At 38.1% G+C, this 18965-nt stretch overlaps 1 protein-coding gene across 8 annotated transcripts in view; it reads left to right on the top strand.

Moving 5' to 3' along the window:
• Inpp4b (inositol polyphosphate-4-phosphatase type II B) overlaps positions 1 to 18965 on the top strand; it is a 743006-nt gene that overhangs the window by 371413 nt on the left and 352628 nt on the right. For all 8 annotated transcript variants that reach the window (XM_087593773.1, XM_087593768.1, XM_087593769.1 and 5 more), the window contains 2 exon segments: positions 14597 to 14805; positions 17017 to 17061. In XM_087593773.1, coding sequence (XP_087449899.1) covers positions 14715 to 14805; positions 17017 to 17061 — 136 coding nt within the window. In that variant the 5' untranslated portion in view covers positions 14597 to 14714.

Here is an 18965-nt window from a genome sequence, read left to right as displayed (position 1 = left end):
TTCTATCCTGCCTCGTGTCTCCAATTACATATACTGGCTGGTGCTTTGCACCCAGCCTAGATGTATATTAGCGAGCACTAGAAAGGAAACATCAGGAGGCCAAATCAGAAAGGATGCTAGCTTTGTGGACATGTATTGCAATATCTAGCACAGAGTGTCGCCAGTGGAAGAGACTGTACTTATTGATTCTGGCCAACAGCGGCTGGCTCAAAGGCAGATTCATTGATCTTTTCATTCACGCTGGCTCTTGCGGATGTTCTAATGTTATGGATTCTTCCACCCAGGCTGTAAGCGCCACTTATGGTCAAGGCAGCATGTTGCTGAATTGCACATGGCGCTTTGAGTCTTACTCGGTAGGTGCTCAGTACTTGACACTGTCAGTTCACAGTATCACAGAACAAATAACTCCACTCGTGCTATTCTGTGGGTTAAAAACCATGCCTAACATGAGGTGAGAATGATCCGAGCCTCCTGCGAATACTGCCATTAGATGACGTCACACCTATATCCTGCTTCCATTGTATCAGTCACTTTGCTGACATTTGTGCAGTCCACATCCTTGGCCATTTGTCTTTGATTTCATTTAGATTCCTCTCTTCCTACTGCCTTCCTTATTCTTTCTCTACTTCCCTCTTACTCTTTCTCCCTTCCTTCTTTTATGTGGCTCCAAATTTTTAACAAATCTTTTAAATTTCTATCAAATAGCAGATCCATGGAGCGGTGCTAGGTGTCCCACAGGATTATTATTTCACTACTTTAATATTTGCTTAGTGTTCAGAAAGTGTCCTGTGTTTGACATCAGAAGAAATAGAGCTCAACATAGTCTATGGAAGCCAGGTGACTTGCATGTTCATGCCTCTTCTTTTCTCTCTCTTCTGTATCATCTTACCCTTCCTTTCCATGAGAATGAACTTGTGACTTGCTCCCACCCTGACACCTGCAGTACTGGAGGGAGGAATTCAGCCTATGAACATCAAGATGAAAGACTTACGAGTTGACTGTGTCAGGATGACTAGGCCTTCCAATTTCCTGTTTGTATTTTTCAGGTGCCAGACCCTGTTACCCAGTGGAATGTTGGTTCATTGAAAGTTTTGTGTATCTTTTTCCTTATATCTTTCCTTGTGTTCCTTCCTTGGTTTATAAGTTGCATGCACCTGATATTGAGAACTATTTCTGTATATCTGTTTCATCTTCAGTCTACCTGCCTCTTCTCTTGACTCAAAGGGATGTACCACGGATACAATTTGAGTGGCTCTTGCTTCAACGATTCCTTAGAATCCTTGGATGCCATGCATTTACGTTCCCTCCTGGCCATCAGGAGAGCCTTTCGTTGCTGTAATGCATCCTGCTTCCAACATCATACCCAAAACGTAGTGCAGGTTAATATATTTTGTTGTTGACATATTTTAGTAAACGGGAATTAGCATCTTTCCAATATACAAAACCATCTCCAAGGAATAATATTGTGAAATAAATTGTCCAAGAAGCCAGAGTAAATGGTAGAGCCATGGCAAGCTGGGCTGATCTGGTTCTAAGTGTTTTAAGCACTTGCTATTCAGTTGGTGAACGAGCACAATTAGAGATGCTGTGTGAGAGGAACTCCAGCATGTACACCAGACTTCTGTGGCATAAAAGAATGTAAAGAGGCCCCAGAATAGTAGGGAGAAGTATTTAAATGAAGGCAAGATTATTACATCAATAAAAGAACAGAGAGTAGTGAGGAAATTCTCACTTTCAAGGGAAAAAAGGAGTCAGAGGTTCTATGTGACAATGATCAAGGCAGAGGTGTGTGGACAACAGAGTGAGGAAAATGAAGCAAAGTGAGTGCTGAGAGAGGGGACAGACACAGGGGTGCAGAGAGAGGAGGCAGGGAGAGGTGAGCAGAGAGAGGGTGCAGAGAGAGGGGTGCAGACAGAGGGTGCAGAGAGGGGGGCAGGAAGAGGTGAGCAGGGAGAAGGATGTAGAGGGAGTGGTGCAGAGAGAGGGGTGCAGACAGAGGGTGCAGAGAGAGGGGTCAGGAAGAGGTGAGCAGAGAGAGGGTTGCAGAGGAAGTGGTGCAGAGAGAGGGGTGCAGAGTGTAGCCCCTGCTGCAGTGCTGGTGATGCTAATTAAGCACTGAAAACCGGTTCTCTGGAAGACTGAAAAGGAAACTTTTCTATTTGTACTGGGCATTTTATACATGTTTGGTGCTTATTAAATGCACATCATACAAATGACGGGTGTATCTTCTCTTCACTTCTCCTCATGTAGAACCAAAGAAGTTACGATATTGACTACTGCAAGCCATCAGGAAGGTAGATAAAGAGGGGTAATGAAGTTGTCTTATGGTTTTTTTCATTATTCAACCATAAAGTGAGTTCCCCTCCGTGTCTTAGCACCTGCCATTCCTTTCTGATCATAGAAGGCAACTCATGATACAGATGGATTTATTAAATCAATCCATGGCTTGTTCAGGCTCTGTGATATGTCTTAGACAATTGCAGCATGACTATGTAGGTGCCATAGTGTCCTTGAATGTGACACTTTGCCCCTGTTCTTTTTGGAGATATTTTGCCAGTTGTATGTAGCAACTGTATTTCCTTGTGTCACATTGTACATTGCTTATCCTTATATTCAGTGTAGAGTGATTTTAGTAAGTAAATATTTTAAGGTAAGGTGTGTGGTTGTGTGACCATCAGAGAGGTAAGAATCCAGCCATGAAAATACTGTGTAATATATTACATGTCTGCTTTAAGCCACAGGAATGAGAAGGCTTAGCATACCATGTTATATCCTTTGTAGATAACCCCGGGCACTATGTGATCTTCTCTGCAGAGCTAGAGTGAAATTCTAATAGTCACACATGGACATTTATTCTTGCCAGCCGTAATGAAAAATTGTAGACAGTGTTTTAATTAAATGTGTTACCTGTTTAACTTTGAAATTTTAAATTTCAAAAGAAAATGAGCAATGCGTCGTCAGAACCTGCAGATACTTTGGTCAATGCTACTTAGAACCTGAAATGTCCCAGCGTAAGCAATTCAATGAGCTCTATGAATTAATAGCTTTGGTGATGTCTGTGTGAGGAATGTCCGGATATAATCACAACTTCAACTTTCATGTTGCTCAGGCACATGACATCTAACTGGTCTTGGATGTATTTGTGTGGCCACACTTAGAAGGATTTTAAAATATCTGACACTGTCCAGGCCCCACTTCTCTAGCCTTCTCCTTGAATACATGTAAAATAGCGAATAACCTATGGTCATATTATAATCTCTATACATCCCTACTCTTAAGACACAGTAGAGATGGAATCCTAGATACCATGTTTACAATACACAGTTTGAAGAAAATATTAAGGCAAAACCATTGTCACTTAAATATAAACATTCAAATCACATTGTTGCATCGTCGTCTTAAGTTTTTAATGGTTAAAAGATGACAGAGGAAGCCATTTGAAAACCAGTAAGCGATCAGGATGCAACTGATGGTAGCCATTAGGGTCAACTCAAAATGAAAGAACTTGGGATGTTTGTTGCTAAAGTGTGAGAACACGTGGCTTCTAAGCAAGAAGCCCTGGATTCGACTTTCAGCACTGCATGAAACCAGCTGGTAGTGTGTGGCTGGCCGAGGTAAAATAGAAGGATAGCAAACGTCATGGTCATTCTCAGCGGGGCAGTGAGTTTAAGGTCAGCTGAGATAAACAAGACTATCTCTAAAAGAAAAAACAACGAACTGTGGTGTGAGAGTTGTCATAAGACTTTTTGGGTTTCCAGGGTTAAAGTTTATTTTATTTATTTATTTATTTATTTATTTATTTATTTATTTATTTATTTATTTATTTAAAATCCAACTTGCCACATGAAGCTGCTGTAGAAAAGAAGTTGTAAACTTTCAAGACTTTTTCCCAACATCCAGTGGAAGTTCTTGGATTTTTAGATAGTAAATTAGTGGTAGCCCAGGGATGTCACAGGCTAAAAGGGAGGATGCTAGGAAAGCTCATTTTAGAACAAGGACCTGTTATCTGACAGCTTGGGTACACTTCTGGTCCATTTCTGAGTCTTGGTGTTCTTCCTCTCTTCAGATCTAACCACCCCAAGTTTCTCATCATCCTGTATTGAAATGCATGATTCTTGTGTCTTATTTTTTGAAATATCTGTGGTTGTTTCTTTTACAGTACTAGTATTTAAACACAAGGCATTGTGCATGCTAGCCAAACATGAAACCATGAGGCCAAACTTCCAGACCCCATACTTTTCAAGATTGGTGGGAGGTAGAAATATCATAGATGGTTCAAAAGGGAGATGGCGCCTGGGTGAAGTGTGCACTCACCATTCATCGGCGTGCCTTGCCTGTAACAGAATGATAGAACAGGATGGACCCAGCCAGGACAGCAGGCACTACCCACTGCTCACAAACATGTCTCCTCGGTTCTCTACCTAAAACCCAGGCTTCTACTGCTACACCATCCTATTTTGCTGTACTCTTGGCTCCATAACGTCTCCTCATTTAAAATTTCAAATCGTTATATCAAGTCCATGAGTATTTCTGCCTCTCATTTCCCTGGGTAACATTTTCCTTATAAGGACCTACTCTTTCCTCAAAGGAACATCAAGTCCACATTATAGAAATGAAAGTGTTCTCTTTTTCTCAGGCCGGAAAGAGGCCGCCTCGGTTGCTATGATCTCATTTTAGATTCCAGATGCATAATTCTGCTGTACTTCTCATAGCATCACATTTATTGGTCATGCTTCTACTCTCGACAAACTTTCCTTTAGACACATTATCTCCCCCTGGTCCCCAAGTTCTGACTGTTATACTTTTAAGTGATCAGATTTAATTTCCATGGAAAATTCCTCTGTAACACCCTTCATGCATAGTTTCTTTGTCATTTAGATGCTAGCCAGTTTCATCTGCCCACTTATCTCCTGATTGTGCTTTGACGTTCTCATCATTCAGAACGGAATACTTCGCTCATCTACTACTAAATCGTATCTTCCCCTTTTGACCGCTTCCCAATTCAGCTGAAAAGACCTTCAATTTTCTTATTACTACCACATTATTGGCTTCATCTTCCTCTCAATGCGTTATGAGACAAATTTTTTAACACTGAGTCTGTTGTGCTCTCGAGGCTGCTCAGTCCTTTGGAAGGAAGCCATAGAGTAGATAAGCTGCCCCTCAGACCAATCCCGCCCCCATATGTGGTCCCAAGCACAGCCTACTTGTTCTTACCCAGTGGTCATAGTGGTCAGCTTAAGACTCTCTCTACCTACTTAAAGCTCCCATATACTTCCTTTTTGTATCTTCTCAGCACATGGCTTTACCTCTTTTTAGTTCATTAAATTCATAAGAATAGAAAAATAAAGGAATAAAGAAAAATACAGTACATTTATTAAGGGAATTTAAGAAAACTCTAAAAATGTAGTTTAAAACTATGTGCCCTCCTCGTCCACATTCCCAGTGCCTCCTCCTTTCCCACCATCACGGGGGGTCTGACTTCACAGGTCATCTTGTGTATTCCTGTAGTTGTGTCTCATGTCTGTGTACTCTGTGTAACATGAAGCTTCAGATCACTATTTTCACAATTTAAATTACGAGAGTGTTGGCGTATATATTTTGAATCTCTCTAAACATCTTACCATGCCTTGTTTTGCTGCTCATCCTGCCTCTGGTTTTTATTTTCTTGATAGTTTCTGAGCTTTGCCTTTCTGTTCTATGAAACAAATATTTACTGACCTTGCTGCCAAACAGAATGAGAACTTCCCAATATGCTGATGGACTCTCTTCATCGCGAATATTTAGCCTGTTTGCAACATTCTCTTCGTTGGAGCTTCACTAGTGAACATTTTCCAAATTATTTCCTTACATCCATGTGTAACTGCTTGAAAGTGGCATTTGCTTCCCACTTTACCAGACACTATTGGCTTGGTTTGTACTATGACTGTCACTGGCTTCAACTTTAGTAAGCATCGCCGACTTGGTTTCTACTATGGTTGGCATTGGTTCTCACCTTTACCAGATGTTGTCGGCTTGATTTGGACTATGGCTGGCTTGGGTTTGCAGCTTTACCTATATGTAGTCAACTTGGTTTCTTTTCCCGGCTTCCTGTCCATAAGCCCCCATTCCCTTCTTTCCTCCTCCCCCGTAGGAGTGCCCCCCCCATAACCCTTACTGCCACCACCCCCATATTGCCCTGCACTGGGGGGTCCAACTTTGGCAGGACCAAGGGCTTTCCTTCCACTGGTGTCCCCACCCCCAACAAGGTCATCCTCTACTACATATGCAGTTGGAGCCCTGGGTCAGTCCACATATAGTCTTTCAGTAGTGGTTTAGTCCCTGGAAGCTCTGGTTGGTTTGCATTGTTGTTTTTATGGGGTTGCAAGCTCCTTCAACTCTTTCAACACTTCCTCTAATTCTCCCCAAGGGGGTCCTGTTCTCAGCTCAGTGGTTTGCTGCTAGCATTGACCTCTGTATTGGACATGCTCTGGATGTGTCTCTCAGGAGAGATCTATATCCGGCCCCTTTCAGCATGCACTTTTTAGCTTCATCAATCTTATCTAGTTTTAGTGGCTGTATATATATATACATATATATATACATATATATATATATATATATATATATATATATATATATATGGGCCACATGTGGGGCAGACTCTGAATGGCCATTGCTTCAGTCTCTCTTCTAAACTTTGCCTCCATATACCCTCCTATCGATATTTTTGTCCCCCCTTTTAAGAAGAGGTGGGAGCATCCACATTTTGGTCATCCTTCTTCTTGAGCTTCCTGTGGTCTGTGGATTGCATCTTTGGTAATGTGAGCTTCTGGGCTAATATCCACTTATCAGTGAGTGCATACCAAGTGTGTTTTTCTGTGATTGGGTTACCTCACTCAGGATGATATTTTCTAGTTCATTCCATTTGCCTATGAACTTCATGAAGTCATTGTTTTTGATAGCCAGGCATTGGCAGCTTGATTTCTATCCTTGTCGATGCTCCATCAGTGCAGAAACCTCTATGACTTGAGTTCACCAAAATTTGCGGTTTAGAATTTTATAGTGCTACCTCTTGATGGTCCTGTCTCATTTACGTTGCCAGATGGGAATTGGGAATTTGAGAACTTCCCAACGTGTTTCTCAGCCAGTTCTGCTTAATATACTTAATTACTAGTAAATATAATTAGAAGTATTTTATTTCTGATGGAAGGTTTTTGCCTTTTGCTATTCATTTACTGGCATTTTAAATATTTCCTGGAAAGTAAATCTTCATCCATTTTAATTTTTTATCTATACTGTCTTCTTTATTACCCTTTTGTAAATGTAACTTGATTTTTTCTAATTATAAAGTACAAGCTTACATTATGAATTTGTGATCATTTTTTACTATATGCATTTAAAACTATTACATTCCCTCAAACATATTTTGATATGTAGTATATAGACTTTCCTTAATTATAAGTATGTAACACGTAGCATTATAACTTCATTTTTGAATCCTGGGTTATGTGGAAGTTTATTATTTAACTCCATTTACATGGAGGACCTTCTAAATATCCTTTACTAGGTGTTTTTCAGTATAATTTTATTGTGGCAAGAAATATATTTTCTATGACTTCATGTCTTTACCTTGCTAGGCTTTAGTTTGTGATCCACAAACATAATCTGTCTTAGTGAATTCCTCATGTGACTTTGCAAAAAAAAATGTTTGTGCTATCAGGTGGGTAGGCTTCTCGATGTTAGGTAAGTGGAGTATTTTGCTAGGATTTTTGTATCTATAGTAAAGAGGAACAATTGATTTCTTCAGGTATAACTGAATTTATCTATTTCTTTTTCTGGATCCATTGTTAGATTTTTATCAGATTATTCACATATGACTTATTTAGGCTTATTTTGCCTTTTGGTGATTAACATTTTATGATTAACAATGACCCTATTAATATTAGAGATATAAAATCAATTGTGTTCAGTATTTGGGAAATGACCCCAGCCTTCTTCTGATGGTGAGTCCTCGGAGTGCGCATGTTTTCTCATCCTTTTTCTTCTTACCTATCTACCATATCATATTAAGATGTAACAAACTTGTTAAACGTAGCTGTGAACACATAGTTCTGTTCTGCATAATCTTAGTTCTAAAATTGGCCTGTGCATATGAAGTAAATTGAAGGTAAAATAATTAACTGATGTTTGGAGTAAAGCCACTGTGGTCACTAGATCCCATAAATGCTAGTTTTGTTCTCTTTTTAAAAAAATAAATAGGCATTTTATACTTTTATTCTATTCTGACTCCATTATGAACTTACCACACATAATTAACTGTCCTTAATGGTTACCCTCGGGTTGACATATTCAATGTAATTCTTTAGTGTCTACCTTCTAATGTGTTAGTAGAATAATCATATTCTATGCCCTTAGTACATAAGCAATATGATATATTCCTCATTGGTTATTCTTGAGGTTTTTAGCATTGGATATATATGTATATATATATATCAATGTATATATTTATATATATTTATAATATACATTCATATTTTATATTTATATATAATGTATAATTTATATAAATATATAAATAATATATATTCAATTTATATTCATATTTTAGATGCTTTAAACAAAAATACTTTTATATTATTTTTGCTCTAAACTAGTGGTTGCTGTCTCTGGCTTACAGGTCAAATCCAGAATATAGTGAGTTTTATCTGTAAAGCTTATCATTATAATGTGTCTATATTTTACATATTATCAATGGCTGATTTTACATTGCAACATTAAAATTGAGCATTTGTAACAACAACAACAATAAGGCCCACAAATCATTTGCTTTTTCTTTATGTTTTGTTTTGCTTTCAGTGCTGCAGGGCAAGCCCAGGACCTTGTACATTTACTGTATGACCAACCAGTGCTCACCTCTGCCTTAGGCAATTATCTTTTGTCCTTATTAGAAGCAAGAGAAAATGAAGTTAACTTCTATTTTTTTTTTGTACCATACTGGAGCTGCTCATTTATTTCGTAGACCTGCGTGTGTCTGTCATGCTTGAAGAACTTCTCTTAAGGTTTTCTGAAGTGCTGATAATGAGTTTGTCATTCATTATTTCTGGATAAGACCCATTAGCGCGTGTCAGTACTTAGCAGTTGCTTCCACCTTGCGTAGAATGCTGGGTTGATGGGTTTTCTAATTTCAAAACACCAAAGGTGCCATTCGTTCTTTTCTGCAATGCGTAGCTTCTAGCATGAAGCTGTTGTGTTTCTCAACTTGTTATCTTTTGCTTGGACTGATTCAGGATTTTCCCTGTGATTGGTTTTCAATGTGATGAATAAGACTTTTGCTGGTGTGTGTGTGTGTGTGTGTGTGTGTGTGTGTGTGTGTGTGTATACACAGAGACAGAGGCAGAGAGAGAGAAACAGGCAGACAGACAGAGAAATACAGACACACACACACACACACACATACACACACACAAATGCCTATGGCTTACTGGTGTGTAGAGTGCTATTGTCTTGCTTGATGTTTGCTGAACACCTTGGATGTCTTTTGATGCCTTTCAAGATTTTTGGAACAATCTCAGTACTGCCTCAAATATTTGCTTTGTTCTCTCTCTGATAGTCAGATATCATGTGCTTGGTGTTGTCACCCACATGTTGCCAGTCACTTCTTTGCTTTACTTGTTTCTGTTTGGGTGCATTCTACTGACCTACTTTCTGGTTTTCTAGTTTGTAGGTTGTGACAGTTACACATCAGTCTCCCAGAGACAGTCTTCATTGTGTTACCCAATTATTTATTTTATTTGTTTTGCTCTTTCTGTCTTTGCTAACATTCCTCATGTAGTTGTGCAGAATTTTCTGGTATAGCCTTCAGAATGATCTCTTTCTGATTCAGATTCTGATAATTTCAGCATCTGTGCGCTGTCTGGATCTGGCTTTTTTGATGACATTCTTACATTTTCTCTTAAATGAATTTTCTTGTTTTAGCCTTCCCCACCACTTCCTGCTTCTTCTGTTCTTCCCATCCTCATCCTTTTTTGTTGCTCCTCCTTCCCCTTCTCCTCCTCTTCCTCACTCATTTTCCTCTTCTTCCTTATCTGTACGCTATGTAGAACAGTTGGGTCCGAGCAAAAGAGAGTTCATGGCTGGAGGTGGACACCCCAGTTTTACTTCTAAACCTTTGATATGTGTACAGAGGAAGTAGAAACAGTCTTGTAAGAACTTAACAGGCTGCAGTGTAGTTCCTATGACAATCCTCAGTGCATACCGAAAGTAACTATGTTCTTTTGGTGTTAGTATTGCTTAGTAGAGGTAGGGCCGAATGGATGGAAAGTTTGCTCTCTGCTCTCAACTTTAGGCTTTTGCTGGAAGAGAAGTTCACTGTTCATTTCTGTTGTGTCTCTACTAGTGGTGTGTAGGTAGTGTGTTATTTTAGCACTCTGTTTTCTGTTGAAGTGGAGTAGGAATCCAGTAGTGATGTCCTCTCCTGTTGTCTTAGAGCCCACACCTTAGAGAGCAAGCTCTTTGATCTTGGGGCACAGTAGTAAAGGATCTGAAAATCTTTAGTGGCCCTGTCTCCTGAAATTTTCCCCTCCTGTTTGCACTTCATAACTGTAATCGGTCCATGTGTGTGGCCTCATGGACCAGGACCTGTCATTTCTGCACTGTTGGGATGTGATTAGGGAAATTTTCCCTATATTTAACTTATGAATATGTGAATATGTCTTTTTCTCAACAGGAAATGAGATCATTGTGGAGAGCAAACTAAAATTGCTACAGCTTCCTGTGAGACCCTTGTCTTGTTGTCAGTGTCTATTCATCTCTCCTTCCTATACCAGACTGTTTTATACTTTCTCTTTCTATTTCCTGTAGTCTGCCGTCAAACAGTTCTTCTCATATCTGCCCTTCAAAATACCCCAGTCTCTCCTCAGTGGTCCTAGTACTTGACAGAGAGCATTTCAATGGAGTAGTATTCCATTGAATTCCGTGGTAGTATTCCATTGTTTGCTTCTGTATTCCTGTCTCCAGATTTCCTCATTAATTTTTATGCTTTGTCCTCCAAGGAATCACTAGTTATTCCCCTAAATATCCTTTTATCTTATTAATGACTCTCTAAACCCTTTTCCTCATTCTATGCATTTTTAGCAAACTTATGCATTATATTGACTTAGCCATTAGCCCCTGTTTCCGTGTGTGTGTGTGTGTGTGTGTGTGTGTGTGTGTGTGTGTTTCCCTAGGCTGAGTCTCTCCCTTGAGAATCTATATACTATGTTTACACACTTTATAGTTGTTCCCCCAGGACCACATACTTAAATTGAAGTCTTCTTCTTTGACTAATCATCGCCTTGTTTATTCTCTGGAAGCTTCAGTTCTTTACAAGTTCAATTTTACTCCCATTTTCACAGTTACTACTCTAATATGGCACCAAACTCTATCATCAAAACCAGTAATTCTGTGTAAAAATTTCCTTTGAAATTATGGCTGTCTTTTCTATGGAAGATTTTCTGTGTTGGTATAAAATGATCATTTTATTTTTCTGGACTATTTAATTCACCAAAAGTACAATGGTTTTCTTATCATTACCATTGTTCAGCATTTTCGGACCATCTTTAGCAATTGGTGAACATTGTCCAGTTCTACTATGGGATATATTTGATATGGTTAATTTCTTCTTCGTCTACCTAGTTAGGTCTGTAGGCCCTTTTATTACCTAATCACTGAGTGTTGTGTACTTTTAGTCTGGAAGTCTGTACTTCCAATTTCTTAAAAAATAACTATCACGAAAACAAGAATAAATAAAATCTTCACGCTAAGTGCTAGGAGGTCTTCCATGAACTCTGTCTGAATAGGATTGAAGCCAAAGAAAGAACTTGAAGGTGGTGTCCCTACACTTAGGATGGATGGCAGGACTTCTGTGTGTTTATTCACTCAGAACCCTGTCTGCCCTTTGGGACTTTCTAGTTCAAGAGCGGAGTAAAACTCCACTATCCTTGAATCTGATCACACAGTACTTTTGTGATACCTCCAGTCTCAGCTTTATAGAAATCCAGAGTGCCCAACCAGGTATATTAACATCATATAGAGTAAAAGATGAGTTTGAGCTCATCTCGCTTCTTCAAACTCTGTTCTCGTTCTCTTCCCTGTCCTAGAATAAGAGCATGGCTCAGTCTCTGTAGACAAAAGGTATAGTTTGATGCAAGTAAATTGTATAATTTAATTGCAGGAGAAATATCTTTACTATACTCTTTGAATGTAATCCTAATACGACCTGACTCCTCTATATTTCTTTTTATCTTTTTATAATTTAATTAAATTTTCAGGTTTCTTTTCCCTTCTTGGAATTTTTGTAAGCATTTCTCAGATTTCTACATTGACATTAGACAGTGTGTTAGAAAGGATGCTATCTTAAACATGGAACAATTACTACATACAATTACTTAGTTTTATGCTTTGTACCCACTATTTACCATTAGCACCCTGTCTTAACCAGAAGATGCCATTTGGTCTGTCTTTCAACACTAAACGACCAGCACAACGCAGCAACCTTGGAATTTTGAAGAAATCTCATAATACCCCTCCACTGTGGAATGTCTCTGATTTTCTTATGTGGGGTCAGTCTCCTCCTAACTAAACCATAATGTCTTTTAATGACTTTTACCAGCATTTCACAGTTTTCATTTAATGTGAACTAACAGTTCTTTCGAGCAGTTATGTAGTCGGACTGCATTTTATTCATTGCTTTTCTGAGTAACAATAGAGGACAAGAAATGGGCTAGATACTTGTTATGCATAAAGAGAGACCTTTAAATAAATGTGTGATGTGCAGAAACCACAGGTTGTGTATGATCAGCAAAGCAGAGCACTTCCAAAACGGCACAGGACAGAAAGCCAGCCACAGAGGTGGTAAAGCCTTGCCTTGTCACCTGGAAAGTCAGTGAGTTTTCTGCAGCTTCCCTATTGACATGGTCTGAGATGTAAATCTCAATCGCAAGGGTCAATTCTTAAACTATTCTTTAGTGCAACAAGAGAAGATTGGAAATCGGACCCCAGGCTCAGCAGTAGCACTTGCTATTCCTTCGAGTACTGTTTTTCCCTTGCTGCATTTGTTTCGAGCAGACAGATGATATGGTTCAAATGGGACCATGGCAATAAGAGCTCAGATGCATTTAACTTTATTCTCCATTGTCTCTCCACATCACACAAGTGCACATGTGCCTGCGCCAGCATTTATTTTATCAATTATTCACACCTACTGTTCTGAGTGGCTATTATATCAAGGATTCATATTATCTTTTGTGGGTCTTTCAATTATTTTTAAATGACCGATCAGGATTAAGGGTTGTGTATTTCATTAAAATATTCTAAGGAGGTTGATAAGGTCCTTATCAGAATGGTGCCACAGGAATTTCAGGTTTTGGGGAAACTATGCAATGTGTATTTATCAGAAAAGAATTATAATTGTAATAGAATGTAGAAAGAATTTTCTTAATTAAAAAATATTTTTAACGCGTTGTTTACAATCTAACTGATGGCAAACAGTCCTTCACTTCAGATGATATTCTCAATGCTGATACATTAAGAAGCAATTAGCAATTTTGTAAAACTTTCTTAAGATTCAGGTCGCTCCCCCCATGTCATCATTGCCAGCTGATTTCTAAGAACTAAAGCTGAATCTTAAATGAAGCCACTTTGTTAAGGAAAACAGAAAGAAGGGAGCGTTGATTGGTGAGTTTTGAGGTCACATCAGTATTCCAAACCAAAGCTGTTGGCTGGTATCTCATTAAGCTTCGGTGTGTAGACACGTAAAGATTTTTGCACATTTTAATTCAGCTGGTAACTTGATTTAAAACATTGATTTTTTTTTCAATTCATTCTTGGTCATGTATATCAACATGAATTTGTAACAATTTAAAGTTTTCTATAGCAGGGCACTAAATCGGGGTGGAGTTTCCCTTCCTCGTGTGGATTACCATCAGTTTTCTGTTGCTTTCATTTTCCCTTGAGCTTCATCTTTGGAGAATTATTTTTCATTCCTTTCACATCATACTCCGATCATTAAGCAATTAAATCACCGTCAGACAGAACAGTAGGAGACCGTGGAAAATAATGAGGGCTGGGAAGGCCCCTGTTCAACCTGTTGGCCTATCTTAGAAGAAAAATGCATGCCAAACTATGGTTATGCACTTGTGACTAAATCTCTGACAGGAGCACAGAGGAACAGAGAGGACATAAAGGGAGATTCCAGTGGAAGGAGTCACAGTGATGGTCACGGTGGCAGCGCAGGCAAATTCCCTGACAGGAAGCCATCTGCTTCTGCCACCTACTCTATTTGGTGCACATTAAGTTAGCAACGCTGAATCCATCTTACGGCTCAGAAAATTAAATTGAAGCAATAAATATACCTTTCTGGAAATTTAGACATTGCTCATGTGACTCCAATAATTCTCTTGAAAACACTAACTTAGCCTAGGGCTTCCAGAGTTCTTCCCAGCTTGGTTCTGAAAGTGTCACAGGGCTGGTGTGGAGGGAAGGTAATTTGAAACGACTTGTACTTTCTATATTGATTCTTAGACTTGAATTGAGATCTAAAATGGCAGCAATGTTGAATATTGATGTTTTCTATGTGCAGAATTTCGCAGTGGACTATTAGATCATTAATGTGAAGATACATCAACGTCAAACCGGAACATTATCTGGTACCATTTGGAAAAGACACTGCGGAGAATAAGTCAGTTGTGAGGTGGATCATGGAAATCAAAGAGGAAGGAACGTCAGAAGAAGGCCAGCATTTTCTTCCAGCAGCTCAGGCAAATGACCCTGAGGACATTCAGTTTACCAGTAAGTATGTGTGTGTGTGTGTGTGTGTGTGTGTGTGTGTGTGTGTGTGTGTACATGTATATGTGCTCACTCCTCCTATATGTCTCTAAAGAGCCATTGTGTTAACTAAACAAATATCCCTGTGCCTTCACAGAAACCTGGGTTCCACTAAATGTCATGAGATTACCTCATTTCTTTCCGTTTTCTTCTCTGTGCTTTGGGTTGAGCCTGCCCTGCAGTCCTCTCATCTTTTATCTTGGGTGAGGCAGATGATGGATAGGTCATGGACCAGCATCAAATGATAAAATTTCCAATGTACATTAAATGCTGATAAATATATTTTATGGGCCCTTTCCAGATGCTAATCATATTTAAGAAGAGCTCCCATTCGATATTTATTTATTCTTAAAGAGAATTAATATTTTGGAAGCTAGGCATTTTTAAGACCAAAAGGTATTTAAGCTGAAAGCACTAGTGAAAAATGTTGCACAAGAAGCTTTGCCTGGCTGCTTTAGTAGAGGCCACTAATTCACATAACAGAGGAAGCTTAGAGATTTGGCCAAGATTTACATCTGAACATTGAAGTCAGTTTTTGTGCTCCTTATGTAATTAAGAAGTGTAAGAGAGTGCTAAGCTTTCTCTCCTGCTTAAATTATAGGGTTTCCATTTGTTCTTTTGAATCAATGGTTTCCTTTCTTTCAGAGTGCTCCTTTTACCCATTTTTTAATACTAGGAAATGCATGCTTAACCTCATTAAATTTATAGCCTAAAATTATCTTCAAAAGATGGTATTGGTTGGGTGCATTGAATTTGGTATCAAAGCTTAGAGCAGAGTTAATTATTAGTATCAAAAACAACAGCGAAAAACAAACCAAAACAAACCCTAGACTATTTGATTTTTCACGAAAACATACCTAATGATTCTAGCCTCTTTTGGATAGTCTAACATTGTTAACTAAAGCATTTTTAAATGTCAGCAGGAGAGAAAAAAGAAATAAATGGTTGCTGTGCAAAACATTTATTTCTTTTGCAAAACAAAACAAAAAGGTGGTTTTAAAAATATCTTATTGACCAAATGCCAGTTCATTTAAACAGTCTGAGTAGTACACAAAGTCAGGAGCTTCACATACATTGGCAAATGACATAATCCCTATAGGTTTTACTTTTATTTTGGCTACTTTTGAGTTTTAACCAATGACGTCATTCATTCACACCCTCCCTATGCTTGTTGGAGTTTCTATTGACTATCTACCTCCCACAATGCATTACTGCAACCTGATCATTCCGCTTCCGAACCTACCACATTTGTAGACACTTGTTCTGAGATCTGCTTCCTCACTTCTGCTCATTTTAAATCATTTTATATGCTGTCTTCTGAATTGAAATATCACTGACAAAAAGAATAGAAGTATTTGCTGTTTTTTTTAAACAAAACCCCCATGATTTGATTGTGCCAAATGAAGACTCGGGAGGCAGATGCTGGGGTGAAAGACTGCTACCTCAGAGAGGCAGAGAAAGTACGCAGCTGACCCAACTCCTCAACCAATATCCCAGAAGGAAAGACAGTTTTCCTTCTCCACACTGTCTTAGAAACCCTTGTAACTGAATGTCCCTCCTTTCTATTTCCTGTATCTCTCTATCTAGTCCCCCAGTTTCCTTTCACTTTCTATCATTTTTCCTGTGTTCACTTCCTGTCAACTGGTTGCTTGGTCTACCTCTTGACCTATGGTTGACTTAATTTAATCCTGTTTACAATAAACAGAAAGCTCTGGATTAAAAGTGTGTGCGAGGGCTGAGCCACAGCACGACTAGAAACAATGTTTTCCTAATTTCACTGAGTAATCAAGTATCCTGCAACACTCTTGGGTTTAAGATGGGTTTTACTGCTCAGCCACGCTGCTACAGACAGGCTTTTCTAAGATACAACCTCAGGGGATCACAGAATGATCAGATATCCTGCAACAAGCATTGAGCAAAATGTTGTTGAAATAGCCAATAAGCAAAATAGCCAACCCCACACCCATGCCTACTAGAACTCAGCTTGCTAATTTCCATTGAGTTTACAATGAATAGCATGCCTTCCCAGAGAATTCACAATTAACCTGATAATTCAAATTTATTCATTCTTCCAAAAATGTATATACACATTTGGTTTGGTGAAACAGTACATGTGCTATGGTAGTGTTTATAATGCATAATTTTAAAGCCTAATCTTATCCCTCCTATTTATAGGCATCCAGAAGAGTCCCAATGAGCCACAGTTGGAATTCATTCTTGGTAAGGAATTCTACTTTATTTGTAGCAATTGGTAGAATGAGAATTTGTGCAGACATTTGCAAATTATGGTTGCATTATTTATATCATTATATTTTACTTTTAAAAACATTGTTCTAATAAAATCTTTCCATAACATAGTAATTATTTTCCTCAAATACTACTAATAAACAAACTATCTGAGCTGTTGCCTAGACCCATTTGCTGCCACAATCGAGTATATTTTCTTTTGAACTAAGCTTTTAAATGAACACAAGCATATATTCAAATTGGTATCTAGAGATGAGATATATTTAACATGTCAATAGAGCTATTTTCTGTAGTTTGGGAGAGAGATTTAAAAATATAGATATACTGGTCTGAGTCCTTGTAATTTGAAGTCTCAATTATTTTAGGTGCACACACTGTCATTAATTATGTTGAAAATTTGTATCCTGTGGTCCTTGTATTTCATTTTCAGTATACCTTAATGAAATATCGATTGTATATAATTAATATTTTGAGCATCCCATTTTGTTGTGTCTTGCTAAAAGGGTATATGGTAACTACTCATTCTGGATTGGAGTTTCCTAGGTATTGAGAAACAGGCGAACTTGTGAAATCTCAAGAAATACTCATGGAAAAGGTAATAAAGATGTAGTTTGCTTAAGTTTTAAGTTGATTTTGGGCATAGAAAGAAGTCCTTTTCAGGAAGCAAGTGAGCGGCAAGGGGATGAAGGTGTCCTCAACACCCGGATGAGAACCCAGCACTTCTTAAGCATCTGTATACCTTCCACTTGCAATTGATTTTGAAGAAAATAAAACCCTTCTTTTGGGCTTTCTGGCAATATAAGAGTAGTTAGAAATATCCATATTTCAAACTACAAACAAAGCCTTATCTTATTACATACAGGGAAAGGGGGTTCTGAAGGAGAGAAGACTCTGGGATTAGAGAGGGGCATGGAGACCAGTTTACAACGGACAGTTTACACAAACAGATGTCTGCCTTTTATTTAAACTAAAATGAGTGGGTTTTTTTCAAAGCAAACTATGCTATTTAGTAAAATCCCAGTAAAATAGCAAATCTGTCAAGTTCAGAAGCAACTCTGCTGTCACTTAGACTTGGGGTTTAGAAACATGGAAGAAATTCATAGCCATTAACACTCATTCATAGTAATAGTCAGTTTAAATAATGACTATTTCTTTTTCCTAATACTTATTAAAAACAGTAATGTTGTTAAAGATGGTTAATTTTATGCTATCAAATAACATGAAATACCTAATAACATGACACACACTTACCAAAGATACTCAGTGTAGAGGGAATTTGAGATCTAGAAGGCAGATATTACAAACGATCAGCCTCACAGCATGGGAAGATTCCCAACACTTGGATTTCTTACAGAACTTTTTTTACATTCCCATCATGGATGTCATCAAGGACCTTCCTTGCAGTGTATTACTCTGTTAATTCTCACCCGTAGACTATTTTTTTAACTCAAAAATTTCTTTGGCTCTCTCTGTATCATTAACTTCATTTTCTAGTGAAAAAGATAATAACAATTCTCAAAAATCTATTGTTATATAAGGAAATATATAGTTACTTAATTAAAATAAAAAGAACAAATTCTAGAACAATATAGAATATTGAACAAGAGAGGACAATATAGAACAATATAAAATATGGAACAAGAGAGGAGACCTTTTCGCCATTCCAAAATTTTGATATTTGACTCACTACTTAATCAAAATATTGAGATAACTTGGAAATTTCAACAGCTTGTTTTATAAAGTGGGAAAGCAATCACACTTAATATTTAGACAGGTGATTTACTGGTTTGCATAAGTTATTTCCTGTGAAAACTTGCTTCTCAGTGATGTCTGTGTTGGTATAATAGCATTGTATCTTTCTGGAATTTCCATGCTAC

The sequence above is a fragment of the Rattus norvegicus genome, chromosome 19, assembly GCF_021556685.1.
Source record: "Rattus norvegicus strain SHRSP/BbbUtx chromosome 19, alternate assembly SHRSP_T2T, whole genome shotgun sequence".
In the NCBI taxonomy this organism is placed as follows: domain Eukaryota; kingdom Metazoa; phylum Chordata; class Mammalia; order Rodentia; family Muridae; genus Rattus; species Rattus norvegicus.
Note: the sequence above shows the minus strand (reverse complement) of the source record. Positions and strands in the feature narration are given on the sequence as shown.